This window comes from Parambassis ranga, chromosome 21 (assembly GCF_900634625.1).
Source record: "Parambassis ranga chromosome 21, fParRan2.1, whole genome shotgun sequence".
Lineage (NCBI taxonomy): Eukaryota > Metazoa > Chordata > Actinopteri > Ambassidae > Parambassis > Parambassis ranga.
Window position 1 is genome coordinate 6,155,971 of NC_041041.1, and position 22,299 is coordinate 6,178,269.

At 39.0% G+C, this 22,299-nt stretch overlaps 2 protein-coding genes and 1 long non-coding RNA gene across 4 annotated transcripts in view; 1 reads left to right on the plus strand and 2 right to left on the minus strand.

Annotated features, from left to right (window-relative positions):
• Positions 1-22,299, minus strand: part of LOC114426624 (uncharacterized protein DDB_G0283697-like) — a 403,048-nt gene that overhangs the window by 281,796 nt on the left and 98,953 nt on the right. The gene's annotated exons all lie outside the window — the stretch shown is intronic.
• LOC114426641 (interferon-induced protein 44-like) overlaps positions 4,473-22,299 on the minus strand; it is a 128,374-nt gene continuing 110,547 nt past the window's right edge. Inside the window, exons 1-8 of one of the 2 annotated variants that reach the window (XM_028394175.1) lie at positions 7,828-7,930; positions 7,574-7,594; positions 7,429-7,462; positions 6,882-7,083; positions 6,530-6,688; positions 6,076-6,244; positions 5,177-5,277; positions 4,473-5,091 (exon numbers count right to left, since the gene is read on the minus strand). In XM_028394175.1, the coding sequence (XP_028249976.1) occupies positions 4,879-5,091; positions 5,177-5,277; positions 6,076-6,244; positions 6,530-6,688; positions 6,882-7,083; positions 7,429-7,462; positions 7,574-7,594; positions 7,828-7,849 (921 nt within the window). In that variant the 5' untranslated portion in view covers positions 7,850-7,930 and the 3' untranslated portion in view covers positions 4,473-4,878. Of the gene's footprint in view, positions 5,092-5,176; positions 5,278-6,075; positions 6,245-6,529; positions 6,689-6,881; positions 7,084-7,428; positions 7,463-7,573; positions 7,595-7,827; positions 7,931-22,299 lie in introns of those variants that run through there. The other variant, XM_028394176.1, reaches the window with a different exon arrangement.
• On the plus strand, positions 13,384-13,894 carry LOC114426687 (uncharacterized). The gene is made up of 3 exons (XR_003669387.1): positions 13,384-13,413; positions 13,660-13,761; positions 13,877-13,894. It is a non-coding gene; the product is annotated as an uncharacterized LOC114426687 (long non-coding RNA).

A 22,299-nucleotide genomic window follows, 5' to 3' on the forward strand; every position in this document is an offset into this window, starting at 1 on the left:
TATCAATATTAGCATGAAATAAAATGAACAATAATACGTGGACCAAAATCGGATTTGATGATCAATCATTCTAATTTGTTTACATGTAATTAGTAATAGCATTTAATATTATGTATTTGTGGATTCAGCCAGGGAAAATATGGTTTATGTTGTATCTGGTCGGCATTAGAAAGATAACATAACACATAAACACCAAAATATACTGTGATGCAGTTAACAAATTTTTGTGACTGTAAAAATGACACATGTTCATTTTTGGTCCTGCTATGAAGATGAAGAAGTCTGAAAAAGATGGTTGAAGGGGTGGATTGAGGACAAAACATTTACAGCATGCCACAAACCTTCATATTTTTTCACTTGTTTTGTTATTCAAACTAAAAGTAAGGACAGAAACCTATGTTCCACGTACAGGAAGCTCCTTGTTAGCACCTTTTACATGCATAAACAACTAGAAGAGGGCATCAGATATTTTAAATACCGGTATTAGTCACCATATCACCTTCCTGAAGGAGAACCTTCCTGCTGACAGGTCAGGTCAGGTACAGAACTAGAAGAAGAGGGAGGCAGACAGAGTGGATGAAGGAGAGAGAGAGAGGAACAAACATCAGATAATACAGAGAACAAACATGACAGGTTGTTGATGTTGACAAGCTGAAACTATTGTGGTTGCATTACAGTGGATCTATATGATCTTTACATTATTGGGAAGACAGTGCAGATGTTGAGATGATGAGTACCAGTCTCAACAGACCTCCCACAACTTTTACAGCAGAAAGCTTGAACACAGTTTTGGTACATTTCAACCACTTAATCATCAAAGTCTTTGTCCAAGAGTATGTGAAATGAAAACAGAATTCCTAGATCAAGGTTGGGGAGGGATGTCTTATTGATACAGCTTATGCCCTCCTCACCTGTCCCTGATGTGCTGCACTATATCCTCAGACCGAAATAATGGGTGTTTTCTTCTCAGGGATGCTATGCGACCTCTTTGAGAGAGAAACTGGAGACTGGCTTTTGTGCAGGTAGCAATAACAGTTTTTACTGTTACACAAATTGTATTCATACTGTTTATTTGTTCAGTTTATGTTATGAAACAAGGTTATGAAAACAAGGAAAGAGGGAAAGTCTGTAACCTTAGTCAGTGTATGTTCCTTCCTCCCTATAATTTAGATCGCATAGATGGTGATTTTAATTTGAAGGCGGAGACCGGAAGTGTGGTAGATATTGCCATTCTTGTTTTGTTTGATGGAGCGCAGTTCATTTTTGTTGTTGCAGTTGTTTTTGTTTTTATATCAGTACGGTGTACAGGCTTGTTCATATGGCACGGTGACGTCACGCACGCGCCTCAACATGCCCCTGCGGTCTGAAGCGTCTGCCAACAATTGATTAGAATCCGGATCAAAAACCAGTTCTGTAAGGATTTTATTGTTATGCGTTAACAGCCAGGAGGAGCTGAATATTTCATTTTTACTTTAACTTTGTTCCCGACAACATAAAGAATTCTCTGAAGTCACGTGGTTGCAGGAAAGTGAAACTGTGAAAAGGATCTTTGTGTAAAGAAGAATTATTCGCGGAGAAGAAACTTACAGGTAATTTTCTTCTTATATTTCGAGACATATTAATAGTAAAGCAATAACAATTAATACACTGAACATTTGCTGTTTGTGTTACCTTTGTGTAAATGTATGTCAGTGCTTACACCCGTGTTCAGATAAATAACTAAACAGAAACAGTGTGCGTTTATGGAACATGTATTTTTCACCCAGTTTTGGGGTCATAATGTAATAATGAAATAACATCTCTCAAATGTCTCTTCTGATACTACACAGTGTATTTGTATACATGCGATGGTTGAAACATTTTTTTCTCACATCACCAAAGGCAAATACCTCCTGTGTTCAATAATGAAACCAGATTACTGCCCCAGACAGAGGGATGTGTTGAGTGTGTGCAGCATTGATTTTTTGTAATGAGTAATCAAACGAATTGCTTTCAGCAGACAGTCGGTTCCTCTCATGTGTTTTTAGACGGTCCATTTTAGAGAACTTAGCACACTACACCTGGTATAATAGTGAAGGGCTCATGAATGATCCAGTGAATCCAAAGTCATCACATCTGGCAGAGAGATTTTCCCTCAGCTAGATGAAAATGATGAGTCCTGATGCCTGTGATCTCTGAAGAAAATGTGAGAACGAGCATTTAGCTTTAAATGGACATAAAGAGTCAGTATCTGGCTTCAGGGGGACAGCATGAAGGGTGTGTCCCAGAATCAGGGTATCAGGGAATACTTCATTGAAGTATAAATACTAATGATTACCTCAGTGAATGCACTTTATTACCTCCCACCAGTGAAAATAATACTGTTGTACTGTTTCAAATACAGATGGCGGAGCACTGTGAATGCTTTCCAACAGTGAAGTTTTTCTGTGCCGTTACTGGTGAGACTTTTGGCGCTGAGGACACCATACAGAAAAAAGTGAAGAAAGCCCTAATTAAAAAGGTGAGGTGTTGTGGTTTGATCAATCTGTAATTTGTTAATTGTGTTTTGCACGTTCACTGGTAATTTGTACTTTATCCTTCCTCCCCTGACCTCCCTTGTTTGTGTCTTCTCCTTCCCTCCCTCATGTGTTCGTAGTGTTGTCCTGTGCTTCCTGTTTTATGTTGAAGTCCTGTCCTCCCTCCTCCATGATCTCCTGCTCTGCCTTAATTGTGTTCACCTGTGTCTCTTCACCTTTTTTCTATTTACGTCTGGTTGTCCCCTTTGTTCTTGTTGGTTCGTCTGCTGTCTTACCTGCTAGTCAACCCTGTTTGTCTCCCCACCGTGTCATCTCATGCATGTCCATGCTAAAATCACGCATGTCCTCCATAGATAGAGTCTTCATGTGTGCGCCTGTCCACTGTTTGGATTATTCCTGTTGTCTGGTTAGTTTGTTCTTTTTGCCTGTGTCTTTTTATTGCACTGTGTTTGTACCTTTGGAGTTTTTCAGTTTTGGACCTGGCTTTAATAAAGCTCGCCTTTTGTTGGACTTTTTTATGTCTGCGTTTGGGTCCTGTTAAACATTCACATTTTATTTCTATCTATCTGTTGTTTTTATTTCTTTTATATTTTTTGCTATTTTTTTTCTTCTTACGTGTGATGCTGCTGCTGTAACACTGTGAATTACCCCTTTGGGGGACTAATAAAAGATTATCTTATCTTATTTTATAACATGAAGAGCACGAGAAATGTGCAGGAATGTGACATCATCATTGTCTTCTGTCCAATCGCAACCCGTATTGGCTCAGATGTGGAAGCAGTCAAGAAACATGAAGCAGGTAATGTAGGGTCACTGAGATATGTGTGTTTTTTGATATTTTAAACATCCCTTGCATATGTAATGTTCTAAATGTGACCTAAACACATCATGTTTTGGTTTTAGTGTGATAACTTTTAAGACTGTAATTTTCTGTTCACCTGATTTTTCTCTCTGGCCTTTCAGTGTCATCGACTGATAAACCAGTCATCGTGGTGCTGATGCATCACACCAGAGATGAGAAGTATCCATGTGAAGAAAGAAAATGGTTAGAAGATCCAAGGTTTGTGTTGGAGGTTCATGTTCTCTTCCATCAGACTGAGAGAGGATTACTGCATTGTGAACTAAATAAACAGGCTGTCAAAAAAATAAAAAAGCATTTACACAAATATCCAGTGTGAGATACTAGGCTGTCAGCAGGAGGTGTGGTGTCACAGAGGAGCACTTAACAGGAAACAACATGATATCAGATAGTTTATTATTAAAGCAACAAGCAGACACTAATAATCTAAATAATTGATGAAACAGACAGCACTTGGCTAATATACACATATTAGCATATCACAGAACATTGGACTGGCTGACCAGTGTAATGCTCATGTCTTTGGCACCTGTCTTGTAAAAACTTTAAATTTCCTCACTTTGGTGTCACTATCGAATTTAGTTTTTGACCGTTGAGACCTAAAGTACATTGGTAACTATAACACAGCAACTTTTGCCTTAGTGGCAAATTACATACAGAATGCTGAACAGCTCATTGTTATTTTATTAAGGGATATTGCTGCCAATTCTTTATAGTGAAACTACCTTGAGGTGTTTGTAGCCACTATTGTGATTGAAGACAGTCTTTATAATCATTACCAAATCACTGCACATCCTGCTTTTACAGCGCATTCATTTATAAAGAATTGGACTTTATATGTGGTCTTGATTGGATGTGATCCACTCTCAGAGCAGCATTCATATTGTGCATTGTTGTCATAGCTCTGTAGTGCCTGCAGAGGACAGGAGATGGAACTGTTTTATATTAAATATTCTGTTCAATGTTTCATGTTTCCTCCCTCTTATACATGTAAATATCTGTATGATATAATGCACAATAAAACAAAAACGATTTGGTCATTTTGATCATTTTTAATGTTCATTTCAACAAAAAAACATTTTCCATTTTATGTACTGATTATGAATTCCAGACCCATTTCCCTGAGAGACTTTTATCAAAATGAGAATAGCTATAGACCTATGAGCTTTGGGCTCCATCCACACAGAGACATGGAAGCGACATAGATATCTATTGACTCTGGGACCAGGTTTCAAAAAAGAAAAAGAAAAACAAAATGTATTCAGCCTCTTAAAACTGTGTGGATATAATGCCCATATGATTAAAAGCAATTGTGGATACTAAACTCAGCTCCTTGTGGAGGCCAAGGTCCGGGAACAGACGGAAAGAGACAGATTCCTATTTAGCTATAGACAAGCTTTTAAATGCTGCCAACATGTGCCCATATTAATTATATATAAAGAAGCGAGCACTTGCTAATACCTGTTGGTGATATAGAAGCAAGGCCAAGGCCAACGCTGAGTTTCATCTCCCCTCATCCTCAATTCCTTGATTTACTTCCTCCACATTTTGTTCTACAATGTTTTCAATGAAGTCATCTCCAAAGTCGATCATTGGTCTCAGAGCACTTATGATCAGAGTGTCCACGTCGTCCTTCAGGCGAGTTTCATAGCTGTAGTTCTTCACTGGAAACATGCAGTTCAGTGGGATTCCTATGGCTGAGCTGAATTTTTTCATCTGAATGTGAACAAAACAATTCTTAGGGCTCTGAATCTGAAATATTTTGAAGATTAATCAATTTCTGTGAATGTCAGATACTGACCTTGTCCTGCATATATGTGCTCCTGTACACATTCTTCAGGTCTTTTTCTGTTTCAGGACAGGCTGTATCAATGTTGGTAATTATTGCCATTTGAGGAATCCCTGCAGACACAGACACATAAATACTGATTATTTGTGACTGGTTGGATTTAATAACTGAAGAATAACCAATTAAACAACTAAAGATAGATTAGGGGTTGAGAAGATTGAAGCAAGGTGTCTGGACTTGTAGAGTTTTCTTGAAGACGTTTCGCTGCTCATCCAAGCAGCTTCATCAGTTCTAACTGCTTGGTGGAGAAACATGGTTTATATGTGGTGGAGGACCTCAGTGGGTGGGTCTGGGTAAAACTTAAAAAACAATAGCACTAAATGTTTCCATACTTACCTGTGATGATCTGGCTGACTGGGCCATGTGTGTCTAACGACTGGCTAACGACTATGAAACTGCCGGAGGGGGACTGGTTGACAGCCCTTTGTTCTTGCTGTGAGTATGTGCAAACTTCCTGGGAATGGATGGGATCACTGCATTGTATGTGGTAGAAAGATGATGTCTGAGGCCACCACCTCTGTTAAGGGAAGGTTTTTCCAGCTTAACATAGATGGCTTCCTTGACTCCTCTTTCAAACCACCTTTCCTCCCTGTCTAAAATGTGAACATTGTTGTCCTCAAAGGAGAGTCCTTTGTCTTTGAGGTGGAGGTGATTTTGGGAATTGGGGAAATTTGCCCTCCTGTTGTAATGACTACATTCAATAAAGTCGTTTATCTTGAACCAACTTTTGTTTTCTGTTTTATCAGGTCTAGGAATCAATTACAGATTGGTTTAACTAGTCAATACAAATGTAACAATGCAGTATAATGTCATCTGCAACAGTGTGACAACATCCTGACAGGAGCTCTTACCCAGGTCAGCAGCTGTCTCTCTGACACTGCTCATCTTCTGCAGAACTGAATCCTTAATTTCTGGTGCATTGGCAGATAAAACACAAACCAGAACATGGACTTTGTCATCTTCAGAGGGTTTGTTCTTGTAGTACTGATCACCTTCTGACAGTGGAGCAACTGGGTTGAACTGGAAAACAGTGAAAACACATAAACAGTGTGAGAACTGCTGCTCACTGTTCTGCTCTATGAGGAAGGACTGCTGGCTGTATTTGAATGAATGTATGCACTGTCACATGGTAGCTTCCGGGTTCTGAGGATTGAAGGACATCCATTCTCTGAAACCTTATTCCACCATTCTGCTTTGTTTTATCACAGCAATAAAGATGTTTTGCTGATCCAATCATTATGTTTATACAGACAATGGTAGAAACTCAGAAAGAATAAATAAAATATTTAATAAAATTACATGTACCTTGTAACCCTCCTTCACATGTCCCTTCATGGCCAGTTTGATGTCTTCAGGACAAACACCACTGTCCATACCGTTTTCCACACCCATGATGTCATTGAAGACAAAAGGGTAAAATTTCTTGTTGTCTCCTCTTCCTATCTGGATTCTATGAGTCTGATACTAAAACACAAGAAAAGATAATAATAGTTTCATATTTTTCCATTTGTAAACTGAGGTTGTGGCTGAAATATGGCCACTATACTGAGGTACTGAGGTGTTTATGTCAATTTTAAAACAGACAACAAACATGTATCTGGCTACAAGCATCACAGAGACAGCAAGAGAATGAGCTGAACATTTAAAGTTCACTCACTTTTTTAGTGAAACTCTTATCACTGGTGATTGCAGAGGCTGCAGCAGGAATTGCATTTCTGCGTTGCATGATGATGTTAACAGAGTTGATGAAGCTGGACTTTCCTGCACCAACTGGACCGTACAGAAGAACTCTGAGGTGTTTGATGTTTCTTTTTGCTGGCTTGTAGTCCTTCACATACTGGAGATCATCCTCATTGTTTCTGATCAAAAAGATTATATGTGATTTTAGCAAGGAATTAGTGTGGCCATTCATCTTCTCTGCTGATAGGCTGATAGGTTGAGCAAGTTATGGGGTGGAGATCATTAAAATATTTGAAAACGCCATACGGCAGATGACATCTCACTCTCAGTGCGCGAGACTTAAGAGCCTTGCAGTCATAATGAGAACCAATCTTTAGCCCAACTTAACAACAGCTAAAAACAAAAATAAAGTGATCTGACATAGGGCACAAAACCATCTTTCAGGTTGATGTTTGGACTTTTTATTTTTCACTTGCTTCTTTGATATTTGATCCCAGAATTATGGGAACAAAAATGTAACTCACCCCAAGGGCTCCTCCCTCCATGGCTCATTAAGAACTGTGGAGAATTTTGTAGAAAACAAGAGACACAATGATTAACATCACTAACATCACTCAAAATAAGTAATGATGGAAATGAGTCTGAATAATGTTCATAAACAGATCTTACTGGGAGACTCAGGTCGTTTTTCTGGAACAGATAAAGTCACAATATTTAAGTTTAGTCAGCTATTACATTAAACTTATCAGTTTCACTGTTACATGAACTTGTTGTAGGTACACATGTCATATTTTAGAGAAGTCCTAACAACTAATGAGAACAAAAATCCCTTCCTTCTTCAAACAAACAAAGCAAGTTCTGTGTCCAACACAATAAAAGAATAGCAATATCAAACTCTATAATCTAAACAGAAACAGTCTTACCCTTAGAGCTAAAAATGCCCATCTTCTTGTTTTTATTGCTGCAGAAAAGATTTGCTTTAGTCCTGTATGTGGTCGTGAACAGGTACAAATCTGTCACTTTCACTTTCACTGGATGTGACAACAGAATATTTAGAACATACCTCCACCTCCACCGGCGTAAGTCGCATGGTTTCTTGGAAATTCAATTGTTCTCTGAAGCAGGATTTGAAGTCAAGTCTTGACATGACTTGACTACAGTCGAGGACTCCTTAGCTTTTGGTGAAATCACACTGCAGATTTTTGCTTTCTTCATGCAGTAGATAGATAAAAAATAAATAAAGACAAGATAGAGCAGAGGGGAAGAGAATCTAGTTCACAGGTAACTAACTAAACTAAACTATAGGCTAGCATATGAAAAATAAATGTTCATGCATTGTATACATAGGCAATGGCTATTGAAATATTAATTACATAATATATATTTAAAAAGTGTAATCTAAATGTTGTAATAAATAATAATAAATACATAATTTAATGTATAATAAGTGTGCTGTAAAAGAATTCCTTTATGGCTTGCTTTTTGTAGTATCTGTGGAGCAAAGCCAGGCAGACGATATTGATGAAATCAAAATTAGGCAGGGCACAGGCACAGCTGAATGGAGTGCTGGTAAGTAAAAAAGATGTAACAAAAGTTGTTTTTATAGGTGAAGCAGACGCTGAGAGAAGGGAAAGAGTGACAGAGCCCACTGAGTCTGCAGTAGCCCGGGGTAAAAAAAAAAAACAGGCATGGACAAGAAGTAGGCTAGGATTTATTTGTTATTTATTAATATTTCCATACTGTAATAAAACGTTTATATTACATCTTGGCCACTCCGCCCCTGTGATGGTGATGTCTCCATATTTTCTGCAGCCTGTGCAGACACAATACAAAGTTTGATTATGTGTTAGAGAACAGATTAAATCAAGTCTTCTTACAGTATGAGCTGTGATGTCTCCCCGAGCTTTAATGATGCAGCAGATGAACAAGTCCTGTGTTCACATGTTATTAGAGGTCAGTCTGTATCTGCAGTTTGATTCATACAGCATCAGAGATCAGACTTCACTCAGCACTCATCATTCAGAACTACAGACTCACACTGTCAGGGTTTGTGCAGGGGGAGGTCACAGATGCGGCAACACAGAGCAGTTTAATAAGCAAAGCAGTCTTTATTTACAGGCCAGGGAGGCCAAAATATAAAAAAAAATCACACTCAGCAAGGCATCCAAAAACATGGCATAGCAAGGCAAGGTTCAAGAACAAGGCAGCAAGCAAAAAAACAAAACAGGATTTTGACATGGCATAAATGAGTACTTGGAGAACGCAATCCGAGGTAAGGCTGGCAAGGCTTGGATTCAGATATAAACCCACAAACATAACAAGACAAAGTGGCACCGAGTGAAGGGGATACACAGACTATATACACAGGTAGCAGGGAAGACAATGAGCCACAGGTGAGTCACATTAGGGGGGAGCAGGTGATCACCGGGAGGAGGGAGAACACGAGGAAGGGACACCAGAGACTATTGCTGTGTCTCATTTCAGGGTCTGCATCCTTCGGAGTGCGCATTTTAAGGCCGCTTACGTCACAAAGCTGCGCGAAGGCTGTCCCAATTCGCCAAAAGTCGAAGGGTCCTTCAAATGCGTCCTTCAAATGCGTCCTCCTTTTGCCTGAATTTGGAGGATGCATTGCTACCATCCTTCGTGGCCTTAAATATCCCACAATGCTTTGCGGGCCTACTTTTTGTCCAATAGTACAATGACGGACCAAGCGAGCGGCACCGGCAGGAGTGCCGAATTCACATTTAAATGTAAGTAAAGAGCAGTAGTTCGAGAGTTTTAAAATGCTAGTAGCATTAAAAAAATGAGTTTTATATTTACAAACATGATGTCCTGTTGACACGAAGCGCTGTAAACTAAACGTTTTGATTGAATGTTGTTTCTGGACTGTTTCCTGTAGTATAGTATAAAGTATAGTTCACGTGAGGAGCAATATTATCGTTATTATATCAAACGGTCATTCTGCCTGTTGTCATTTTGTTGTAGGAGGAGCAGAGAGAAACAGAAGAAAACCTGACAACTGATAACGGAGGAGATGAGGCTGGAGAGGGAGGGAGAGGAGAGAGAGAGGGAGGGAGAAAGAACGGACAGACCTCAGCTCATACAGAGGATGGTGGACAGCAGTGATTTTGATGTTCTATGTTATTTAAATGTTACTTATTAAATTGTGTATTAAATCGTTCTTGTCTCTGTGTTCTTAAACTCTTCTAACCTTGTTACATCATGTGTTTCATTACCTATTTATAATTGAAGTAAACTTTTGAACAACTTCTCAGTGACCACAGTAAATCATTTATTGTTCTGTTATGTACAATATTTACAAAGACACAGTTTGAACATTTCTAACTATTTACCAGTGGGCATTATGAAAATGTACAGTTTATTATTTATAAAGATCAGCAGAAAATCCTATTCACAAAGAACATATATATAAATGTTTGGCTGAGCAGGAGTCCTTGGTGCTGCTGGACTGGATGATGCCACGGTGAAGACCTTGGAGTCCTCTGGCTGTGAGTGGGACATCATCTAGGGGAGGGGGGTGCCTGTCTCCTCTGTCCACCACATCGTCCATCAGGGTTTGCAGAGCTGACGATCGGCGGCTGCCATGTTACTAAAGATGTTTTTAAAAAGGGCAAAAATAAAAATAATAACTTCCACAGAGCGGCTTCCAAAGCAGCTTAAAATATGAAAAGCTATAAAATATGTATCCTCACCCTCCAGAGGTGATGATGGTCAGTACACCTCCTCCAGGACAGACAGCTGGTCCTGCAGGGAGCCCCACTCTCCTCCACCCAGCAGTAATTCTCTGGTGTAGTGACAGACCTGATGCTTAATGACACATTAAAGCAGTGGTTTCAGGGTTATTTGCAGGGTTCTTACACATGTAGCTATTTAATTTAAAGTATTAAAATTACAAACAGAACCCTGTATCAAGTCTAACAATTGAATAAAATGTAAATTACATTTAATCATATTTGTCTATCTACTGGTTATATGGCTAGCGTTTGCTCAGTAACTGGTATATTAATTATGATCAATAATATGGTTAAACAGCAGCTTACCGTCACCTCCCCTCTGCGCTCTCCCAGCCTGAAGAAAATGAGCCGTCACCGGTTTTGCTGCTGCTGGAGCCGCCTCTCCTCTTCCTCCAACAACAAATAAATATATTAAAAAATCCAAATTTCTAAATCCACACTGTTGTCCCGCTTGTTGTGTAGTCCGTGTTGTGTCGCTGTCGCTGCTTTTGTTTTTCCCGGGGCAAAATTTATGACGTCGCACCACAATCAGGAAGTGCTTTGAAGGCCAGACCGTCCCATTTACCAACGGTTGAGGATCCTCCGGAGGACCCGGCCTCCTGAGACCGTGTAGGCTGCGTCCTCCGAAGGATGCAGACCCTGAAACGAGACACAGCTTGTGTCTCCCCCTTCACTCTGTGCCAGTTTGTCTTGTCTCCTTGGGAATGTGTGCACGTTTTGCCAGCCTTGACCTCACCATTCTCAGGCTACTTTGTCTTGCCTTGTCTTTTGCCTCATAGAATTTTTGTCACGTCATGTGTGATTTTGTGTTTAGAACTCTGAACTTTTGCCCTCCTGGCATTTAAATAAAGATTTTGTACTGATTTGCATCCTGCATCTGTGTCCACTCATCCACACAAGCCCTGACAAGACATTAGACTCTTCAGCTGCACAGAGACAACATCTGTTTGTGATGAATACTACAAGATATTCAGATAAATGTGATGCAGTAAATAACTCCTTATATGGATAACCTGTTCTTGGCTTGTTTGAATGTAATCTGGTCACCACATTAGTGAGCAAAGCCAAAACAGCACTGTGGAGACTTTGAATTTTCTTCTTCAACTCTTCGGCACCTGCAAAGCAAACATACATTTACTGAACACTGTCACATGAACACAAACTGTGTCAGATCTTACAAGAATAGAATAGAAAACAACAAACAAATGTAAATAGTTGATACTACATACTACATCCTACGTACATGGAACGCAGTCTTTGATTTCAGAGCTCTTCAGTTCTTCCAGGATCTTCTGCCATTTCTCTTCATCCTCAGCCATCTGCATTAGAAAGAGAAGACACGTGAACACAGAGACTAGAAGACATATGACAGAGTGATCTTTGTGCTGTTTCTACTGGTGGAAAGTCATAAAGTACATTCACTCATTTAGTATTTATACTCCACTGAAGTTTATCCATATAAAACAGAGAGAACAATCCCCCAAACATAGTCACAGTGCAGCAAAACTGGGCATGAGTCATGAGTTAAATCCATCACTGATGTCTCCCTGAGCTTTAACGATGCACAGATGAACATGTCCTGTTTTCATATTACACATGTTATTACAGGTCAGTCTGTATCTGCAGTTTGATTTATACACCATCAGGGATCAGACTTCACTCAGGACTCATTATTCAGAACTACATTCATACAATCAAGAAGACGAAACGCTAAAGTTTTTAATGCACTGTGTGTTGTTGTGGTGCTTTGTGTTTTTGTTTTATCCCTCCTTTGGTGGAAGGTTCTTTTGCCTTCAGGTTGGACATATGTAAACAAAGATTTTTCACATCACTAAGTCAAGTAAAGGCCTCAGCTTCAAGAAACATTACAACGAGTACAGTTATTTACTACAACATTTTCCATCGAGAAATGTTGTAGTAAATAACTGTACTCACTGTCCATTCCCCATCTAGGAAAAATAGAGTTAAACACAGTGTACACACACTTGTTCCAACACAAATACCCATATAACTTTGACTTGAACATTTCATATGTCTGACTTGCTCTCTCTATGTATATATGTATGCATCATTGAAGTTTTCAATTTTGGTCCAGGCCGCTTCTCAGGCAACAATATCCTAAGATGACATAATGATTTACTGTTAACGTATCTTGATCACATTATTACATTTTAATGATTACCCAGAAGTCCCTCTGCTCTTTTGTCATGAAGAATTTACCTTTTTACTTAAAACAGAAACTACGCCACGCATGCCCTGCCCATATAAAATTGTAAAGCCAGCAAACTCCTTGATCAATACATACATTAATTATTGAAATGATATTAGCCTTCTCTTAAGCCAGATGTCCACATTGACATTTGTCTGTTTCTATGGTTTGTGCCACATTAACTGTTCTGCTGCAATAAGAAAACATCTACTGATGACATTTACTAACCACAAGTTCCACAAATTAAATGTGCCAGTGAACTGTAAATGTGTCTCAATCATGCAGTTTAGTGAAAATGTGAGGACAGACCTCTTACTCATGACTCTGCGTCTCTTGTCTTTGTCAGCTGCAAAGAAAACAATAAGCTGTCTGATCCTCTGTCTATCCTCCTTATATGGTGAAGGTCTCACAGCAGCGGGGGGAGGGGGGGGGAGTGAAAGTGAAACTTGCTGATGTCTATGTTGTCACGATCATATACAAGAGGAAGCCGGTTTTTTTACAGCAGTTCTGCAAAAGCAAGACAATGGACTCCTCCTTCTCTTCGTGTAAGGCTGTTTCTGTTTATATTATATGTAGTATTGCTATTGTTTTATCTGAGTATGACTCGCACGCCTATGATTTATTCATGAATTCACATGACATATTCAAATCTGTTCAAAGCCAAATCTGTACAATTTAAAGCTTTGTCAGTGGAAATGGGAAAGATATTGTATAAATGTAATTTCTATATTAAAAACTGATGTGGACTGATTGTGGGTCTGTAAAAGAAATGGTGGCTTATGTTTATACAGAGAGGTCTGTGAAGAAGACAACAAAACACTTGTGTTGTGCATGTGTTAATAAATCTGAACTGTGTCTCCCAGCATCCACTCCTGTCGAGTTAAACTGAAGAGGTGAGTCTTCTGCTAATGTGCAGTGAATCTTTGATCTTTGAGTGTTAATATGAATGAACACTAATGGTAATTGTTAATCATTTCACAGCAACTGTCCTGTTGTGTCCATTGTCAGTTGTGATGTTTCTGCACATAGTTAAAATCCACCCTGTTGTTACGGGGGAAACGCTCTGTGCTCATGAGACCATACAGCAAAAATTTAAGGAAACATGTACACGGGTGCAGACGTCAACCCTGCAGGAATGTGACATCATCATTGTCTTCTGTCCAATCTCATCCCGTACTGGCTCAGATGTGGAAGCAGTCAAGAGACATCCAGAAGGTAATTTTTGTCAAACACATTCCTCAGATATTTATGTTAAATGAAATTATGAATGTGGGGATGTACTGAGAGAGTAATCATAAAGTTTTTAGTGTATCATTTGAAGCGTTGTCCCCCTTTGAAAATATAATCTAATATTTATTTTCTTTCTTTTAGTGTCATCAAACAATAAACCAGTCATTGTGGTGATGATGCATCACACCAGAGATGAGGAGTTTTCACCAGGAGGAAGAAAATGGTTTGAAGATCCAAGGTTTGTGTTGGAGGTTCATGTTCTCTACCATGAGACTCAGAGAGGATTACTTCAATGTGAACTAAATAAACAGGCAGTGAGTGAAATAAAGGCAGTGTTGTACAGACACAGTAAAACTCAATGGCCTTATTGGACCTTAGGGGTTATACTTATTGGATTTGCTGCCATCCTCTTGGCACAGATTGGTAGAAAATGAAACCATTTGTTGTTTTTTTTCTCTGCAGATCTATGGCTATGAGCCAATATGGTAAACAATGTGTGAACCATTAATATATGCATGTTTTTTCAGTTTATTTTAGTAGAATTCACAGGGTTTTACACAGTACATATGCATAATCTGTGTCTACACAGCCAGAAACACAAGACTGCTTTAACATTATAACATCAACATTGAGGACAAAATGTTCATTTTCTACTTAACACACCCACCTACTGTTTTAGTTGTGTACTTCCTGTTTTATTTTGATATCACTGGCTCTCCTCTCATTTCAGGTGTGTTGTATTTAAATTTACATTTTCCCTCCTTGTTACACATATCAACATAACATGTAGAATAAACAATACTGAATAAACAAAAAGATTTACTGTCATTTATGGACCTTGTTTTTTAATCAATTTGTTATTTGTACATACATACAAAAATATATTTTCCATTCTAAAGCTGCAGTCATTGTAATTGCTGTTCTATTCTATACAAAGTATTGGTCTGGTATTTTGTTATATGTTATATCTTGATATATCTGAGAGATATACACACCACTCTGTCAGAATGGTGATTTATGGCTTTTTAATTGTTTTATTGTTTTATGACTTTAGGAAGGAGAATGACAGATCAAAGAGATTATGTTTTAGATCTGACAGGGCCCTGCAATGGACTGGTGACCTGTCCAGCACCTTTCACCCATAGTTAGCTGGGATAGGCTCCAGCCCCCCGTGACCCTGCACTGCAGGACGAAGCAGGGTTACTAGATGATGGATGGTTAATCTCACAGACCAAGATGACGGCAGGGGGTGACGGGGTGTCTGCACATGTTTTTGTGTGCATTCTGTTGAATGATGAAAGAGCAGGAATCGCATGGACATCTAGATCAGAAAGCTTATGCCCCCAGGCATCCAAACCTTTGGTGATTAACCTCTGTCAAGGAAGTGGACTAAAATATTTTGTAGACTCATGCATTAACTCAATGTTTAAATCTATAAATTAGGTTTGACTGCTAGATGTGCTGACTTCTATTTACAGTACATGATAATTAACATCTCAGAATTCTCAATAGCAAATTAGAATTTACCACAAACTAGTAAACTAGGCTAGTAAACTTATTTGCAATAACTCTTATAAAATAAATAACTTTGATTGTAATTATATTACCATACATACAAATAAAGCACAAAATGTTGCCAAGATTGCAAAAAGCAACAGACGTTTGATTTCAAATTTGAGTCTAAATTTGAGTCTAAATTTAAAAACAAGCATTGTTTCCAAGATAACAATATTAAGTTTGCAACTAATGAAGAAATATCTTTATTTTATGTATCTTTTGTGACTTGAATGTCTTTAAACTGTACAGCATGTTGACTTATTGTGCATCACATCAAATGACAGTATAATGTCGAATTAGAGGAGTCTTTGCTGCCACATTTTAAGTCAATGCCACAATCTCGGCAATCTTGTGCCTATCCCTGAATGATACTCCAATACTCCATCCTGAACATCAAACACCTTAAGCGAGGGGAATGGTTTGAACAAACTTTTAAATGCGTGGTACTGTTCATCAAAGAGTGTTGTATGGAATTAAGATGTGGGATGTTCTATGAGAACATATTATAGACCATCTTGTCTGTGCAAATATCCTCCAGGCATTGTGCATGGCCAATCGGTGGGATATTTGCATATCCCAAAGACAGGAAAAACTGTATTTTCAGTAAAATTGAAGAAATATTTAGGCTCAAAATAAACATATCTGTAACTGTTATGTGGGTTCTAGCACATCACAGCATCATAGGGAATAAAAGGGCAGATAAATTAGCAAAGCAGGCAGTTAAACAAGATAATATCAGTATTGATATATGATAACATTATTCAGTAAAGCGGTAGCAAATCAAAAGACACATCTTTAAAGAGTGGCAAAAAAATAGGATGAGTACATAACAGGGACAGAAACAGAACAGAAACAAAGTAGGCACAATGACGCCAGCAGAGGGCAGCACAAGAGAAGAGCGGATCAGTATAGGAGAGAGAATTGATACCAAGAAAAGACTGTTTATCGCGTGTCTTGTCAACATGTCCAACAACCTCGAGACTAGTCTGGTGTTTTTGTATTGTTCATGCAAGAGTATGTATTAACTCTCTTTGCACAGACAGACTCATTCTACAAACAAAACTGTATGACAGGCTGGCCACAGTTGTGATTATGTCCGTTTCCGTTTGTCTATAACGCAGACATAAACTCAAGTGTCTGCAGCTTTAAGACAGCAACAGTCTTCTATAAGAATGATGATGTGTTGTTGCAATAGTTATCCGCAAAATCGACCAACTAGTCCTCCCTAAAGTCACTCAGACTGTAATTACAACAGCAGTAAGCAAACAATTTCTGATAAGCCACGTCAAAGTGAAACTGTAAAGGAAAGGGAACAGGATTGCTGTTTACAGTGACGCAGTGACAAAATGCGAGCAGAGCCGATCAGTTAGTTGGTAAGTTTCAAATCAATTTTCTGATTCTGATCATTCCTTATCAGTTTAGGATTAACTATTCTTAATCATTTCACAGCAACCATCCTGTTGGGGTCATTGTCAGTTGTGATGTGTCTGCAAATAGTCAAGATTCACCCTGTTGTTACGGGTGAGACCTGTGGTGCTGATGACACCATACTGGAAAAATTAAAGGGAATATTTACATGGGTGCAGACATCAACCCTGCAGGAATGTGACATCATCATTGTCTTCTGTCCAATCTCAACCCGTACTGGCTCAGATGTGGAAGCAGTCAAGAGACATCCAGAAGGTACATGTGCATTTGTTTTAGACATTTATGAGACATTCCTCAGATATGAGAGTGTAATCTGGAGTTTAAATGGGATCATGTCTCTCTGGCCTTTCAGTGTCATCCAACAATAAACCAGTCATTGTGGTGCTGATGCATCACACCAGAGATGAGGAGTATGCAAGTAGAGGAAGAAAATGTTTTGAAGATCCAAGGTTTGTGTTGGAGGTTCCTGTTCTCTTCCACGACAGTCAGAGAGGATTACTGCAATGTGCACAAAATAACCAGGCTGTCAGAGAAATACGAGGAGAATTACACAGTAAATATGCATATTACTCCGATGTGCAAATTACTTTAAGCATTTTTATGGTAGTGTTTTTGTTTGCTGTGTTATTTTTTCTTCTGAAGGTTTATTTACCCAGGAATTAAAATCAGTTGGTTGTTTGATACTCAGCCATTCCCTGACAAGGTGGCAATGGTTGCTTCCAATGTGTGGATATGTTAAAGTACATTCTGCTGCAGGGATTTAATCTGAACATACTGTACATATGCATAAGTTGCTGTCTGCCCACACAGCAATATTGTAGATAATTTTTGTATGTATTTGGTGTGTTTTACATGATCTTACAGAACTGAACAGTATACTTTTAAAAAAACTACCAACAATATTTCTGGTTTATGAGCATTGGGTTGTTAATGATAGCAGATCCTGAGTTCTGTAAGATCAGTGTAACCAAGAATGGCATGTGATGTCTGCTTTGCTTGTTTTCACAGCTCTGTAGCAACTCCAAGAGGTGATCAGATGGAGATGGAAGTGTTTGATATTTCATTGTTCAATTCATTGTTGAATATTTCAACAATGAAATATTTCTCCTTGTTATACTATCATTATCATTGTGACAAAAAATTGACAATAATAAATGGGCCAAACTCAGATTTGATTAATACTTGATATTCAAACCAATAGTAGGGGCTAAAACCTGTTCCACCTGCAGGAAGCTCCTCATCAGCACATTTGACATGAACAAAAATTCAAACAACTACAAGAGGGACCATCTATCATCTGAACCCACTTTGTCCTGCACTGCAGGGTCACAGGACAAGAGGGCACCAAATATTTTAAATATTGATCATTTCAATTACTTGGAAAATTTGACACCATATACCTTTACATTATTGAGAAGACAGTACAGATGTTGAGATGATGAGTACCAGTCTCAACAGACCTCCCACAACTTTTACACCAGAAAGCCTGGAAACAGTTTTTTGAGTTTTCAACCACTTAATCACCAAGTCTTAGTCTAAGAAAGGAAAACTGAGGATTCCTAGATCAAGGCTGGAAAGGTAAGTCGTGGAAGTCTTATGCAGAAACGTTGATTGATACAGCCCTTTTCACTCATCACTTATCACAGAGGGCCCATCTGAGCCCATTTCTCAGACAAAGTACAATAATTCAATTCAATTCAATTCAGTTTTATTTATATAGCGCATATTACAATCAGACATTGTCTCAAAGCGCTTCATAGGAACCCCCCTAAGAGCACTGTGGCAAGGAAAAACTCCCTTTAAGAGGAAGAAACCTTGAGCAGGACCCGAGAAACCTTGAGCAGGACCCGATAATAATACAGACTTAATATTGGCCCTTTGGGGGTTGGGGGGGTCTCTGAAATGATTTCCTGAAACCTGTGAAACCTGTGCCCCCCTAAACCCGCTCGTGCTCCCCCTCTTTGTCCATATTTGGAGTTTTGGCGGACATGACGCTGCCAACATGACGCTGCCAACATGGCGGCGGTCATCTCGCCCCGGAACCTCCCACCGAGTCTCAGAACGGCTCTTCAGAAACAAACGGGTGACATCACGGAAGCTCTGTCCATAGTTTTTACTGTCAATGAGTGCTTCCATACCAAAGTCAAATTCAGCTTTATTGTCAATACTGCACAAATGGTGGACATACAAAGAATTGAAATTGTGTTACTCTCAGCCCCACAACATTTCACTTAAGAACTTAAGTACAAGGAATAAATATAAGGTATAAACATATGTATCTATGCCACACAGAAAATACAAGGCACAGAATGTGAGGCACAAAGGTTCATTTTGGTGGTGCTGGATGTGTATCTGCCAACCCAAACTGTCTGAGGTTTCCCAGTTAGAACCCGGCAATGTTGTAGGTGTGGCTGTTTTGTCTCTTGCAGGTGGACGTCCCTGCAGGTGTGAGCAGGCTATAAAAGCCATTACACCTCCCCCAATCTCTCTCTCCCCCACTCCTGCTGCAGATGGCCTGTGAGCAGGTTTGCTACTCTCCCCACCTTTTGTTTTTGTGCTCCCCTAGAACTTTCGTTAATAAACACACTGAATTGTTTTTTGTTTTTGGGGTTCTCTTGTTGTGTTGCTTCCCTTTAAGCCAGGGTTTGTAACACAGGCAAATATATAATTCTCCCATTTTCCAGTTACCCTCCGCCCTCGTGCAATTTACCATACATCTTACAGGAACATTGTAACTGTGTTGTTTAAACTCATTTACAGTGCCAACAATATTATTGATAAGACTCCCTTAACTCCACTGAAAGATTTTAAGGTAACTGGGCAACTTAGTTTCCCTTTTTGACTGTCTCCTCACTGGATTTGTAATAGTTATAGTTTTTTGTTCAGTCTCTGAACTGCCTACAGCTTCAATAGCTGCTGGCTCCTCCCACTTTTCACCACTGAGTACCACCTCATCAGCTTCCAACCATGTTTCGTTCTGTTCTTTGGCCTGACACGGCTGAAAAATGGCAGCCTGTTGGCTGCTGTTTATTTATAAATGTATAAATTTACCTGGTCTTTGATGGTGAGTGTGAGTCTGATCCACATGTCTCCTCACCACTCAGCTAAGCTGCTAGAGACGGTCAGCCACCGAGGGAGCAAACTGCTGGTCCGGTGAGCAAGTTCTGCAGTGCCGGTATGCTTGTGCACAGTGTAGTTTTCCAGGATGACTGATGAAGTGAAGTGAGCCATGAGCGTCCAGTGTGATGTCTGACTGCACACACCTCTAACAATTTATAGCTGCTAGTTAAAACCCCTTCCACCCTAAGCCCATTTTTAAAGCATCAGCTTAAAAAAAGGCATGCCCAAAATAAATAGAGTATAGCTCAGCAACCACAAGTGGTATTTGAATAATTTTGGTGTCATAATAAAGGGAACATCTGGGAGATTTGCTGTGTATGTGAGATGTGTAAGTATTAGTTTCTATGCCTCTGGCTGTTTGTAAATTAAGATGGCACAAAGCAAAAAAAAAAAAAAATTTCTTGTCTGTGGAAAATTTACATTTTTACAATAAATATCTCCTTAAAAATGACCCAACTGCAGCACCCAATTATTTTCATCTCTAGCTAAGCTTGTGGACATTATGTCTGCCAAGTTTTTATTTCATTCTAAATAAGGGAAACAAAATTACAGAGGGTTTAGTCCAACCTATGTAGACATAACTTTTAAAGGTCTTGGAATTTAATGAACCAAACTATATATTTCACTTTTAAGTCACTATTGGTGTTACATCACATTTTACTTGTATACATACATTATTACACATCTATAGGTTACAACAGATGTATAAAGCAGATAGGCCACGCCCACCTAATGCTAAGCTAATACTACAACAAATTGGCAGACTCATAACTTTGCAATGAACGGGTTGATTAGGGTGATTGACACCTCTATTGAATAGTCAGAATCAATAGATTTGACAGTTAGTAGTATTAGTGCTAGACTCACCAAAGACCAAAGACTCCTGTTACCTGTAATCAGAAAATTTCTTTTTCTTTCTTGTTGCCAGGTGAGGCAAGCGGACTTCATGGCATATTGTCAGGGTTTCAGGTTTGAGCCAGGGCTTTTGCCTTGAGTTTGGTTTGTTTTGTGATTCTGCTACTTCCTGTTTTATTTCCTGTTCCTGTTATTTCCTGTTTTGTTTGCATCACTGACTCTCCTCTCGTTTCAGGTGTCTTGACGTCCTCCCTCCTTGTGTTCTCCCTCCTCCTCCCAGTGATTACCTGCTCCTTCCTCATGTGTCACACTTCTAGTTGTCTACCCTGATCCCTGTGTATTTAGTCTGTCTCCCCCTTCACTCGGTGCTAGTTCGTCTTGGTATGTCCTCGTGTAATGTCACGTTGCCTTGCCAGCCTGGCCAGCAGATCTGTCTATCCAGCAGAGAACTTTGCAAATTATTGTTTCATTGTTGTTTCTGATACTGATACTTAGTTTTGCTTTCACCTAGTGAAGTGATTTTTTTGTTATACGTCACTGCTTTTTGCTCTGACTTCAAGTCAGGAATAAAAGACTGTTTTTTGCCCACAACTGCTCTTTCTCGTGCGCTTGTGTCCAGCTCTTGGTGAAACGCTGACACATATAGCTAGGGCAAGACAGCAGTGAGAGACAGGGAGCAAGTTTCCTTCTATATTGATCCCTCCCTTTGTTTTTTCAGTCACTTCATTTGAACTGCTTGTGGCCAATTGCTGATCAACACAAGCATGACAAATCAGCACAGATTTATGGTGAACTACTTTTAGAAGTATCAGTATTTGTTTCTAATCTGTTTAATCTGATCTATTTTGTGAAGTCTGTCTCTAAAACCTAACAGTCCAGCTGATGGTCTCATTGGGAATACAGTGAAACAGAAATGTGTTTTTATGGTTAAAATCATGGTGGCACAGAGGTTAAAAAGTAACAGATGTAAACATATTTTGTTCTAATAATCTGTTAGTGTAGTACCACCATAAACTGTTTCGTTTTCGGTTTTGTATTTGTCATCATTGCTTAAAAAATTGCTTAAAAAAAGAGTTATTATTGAATCTCTCAGTAATAGTTAACCCTTTACTTCTGCAGGTAAAATAGGTGTTGAAATCCACCAGAATGCAGGAAATGGCTTCTACTTCATTAAAAATTATATAGAATATAAAATATTTATATATATATAAATATATACAGCTTCTACATTCAATTTAACA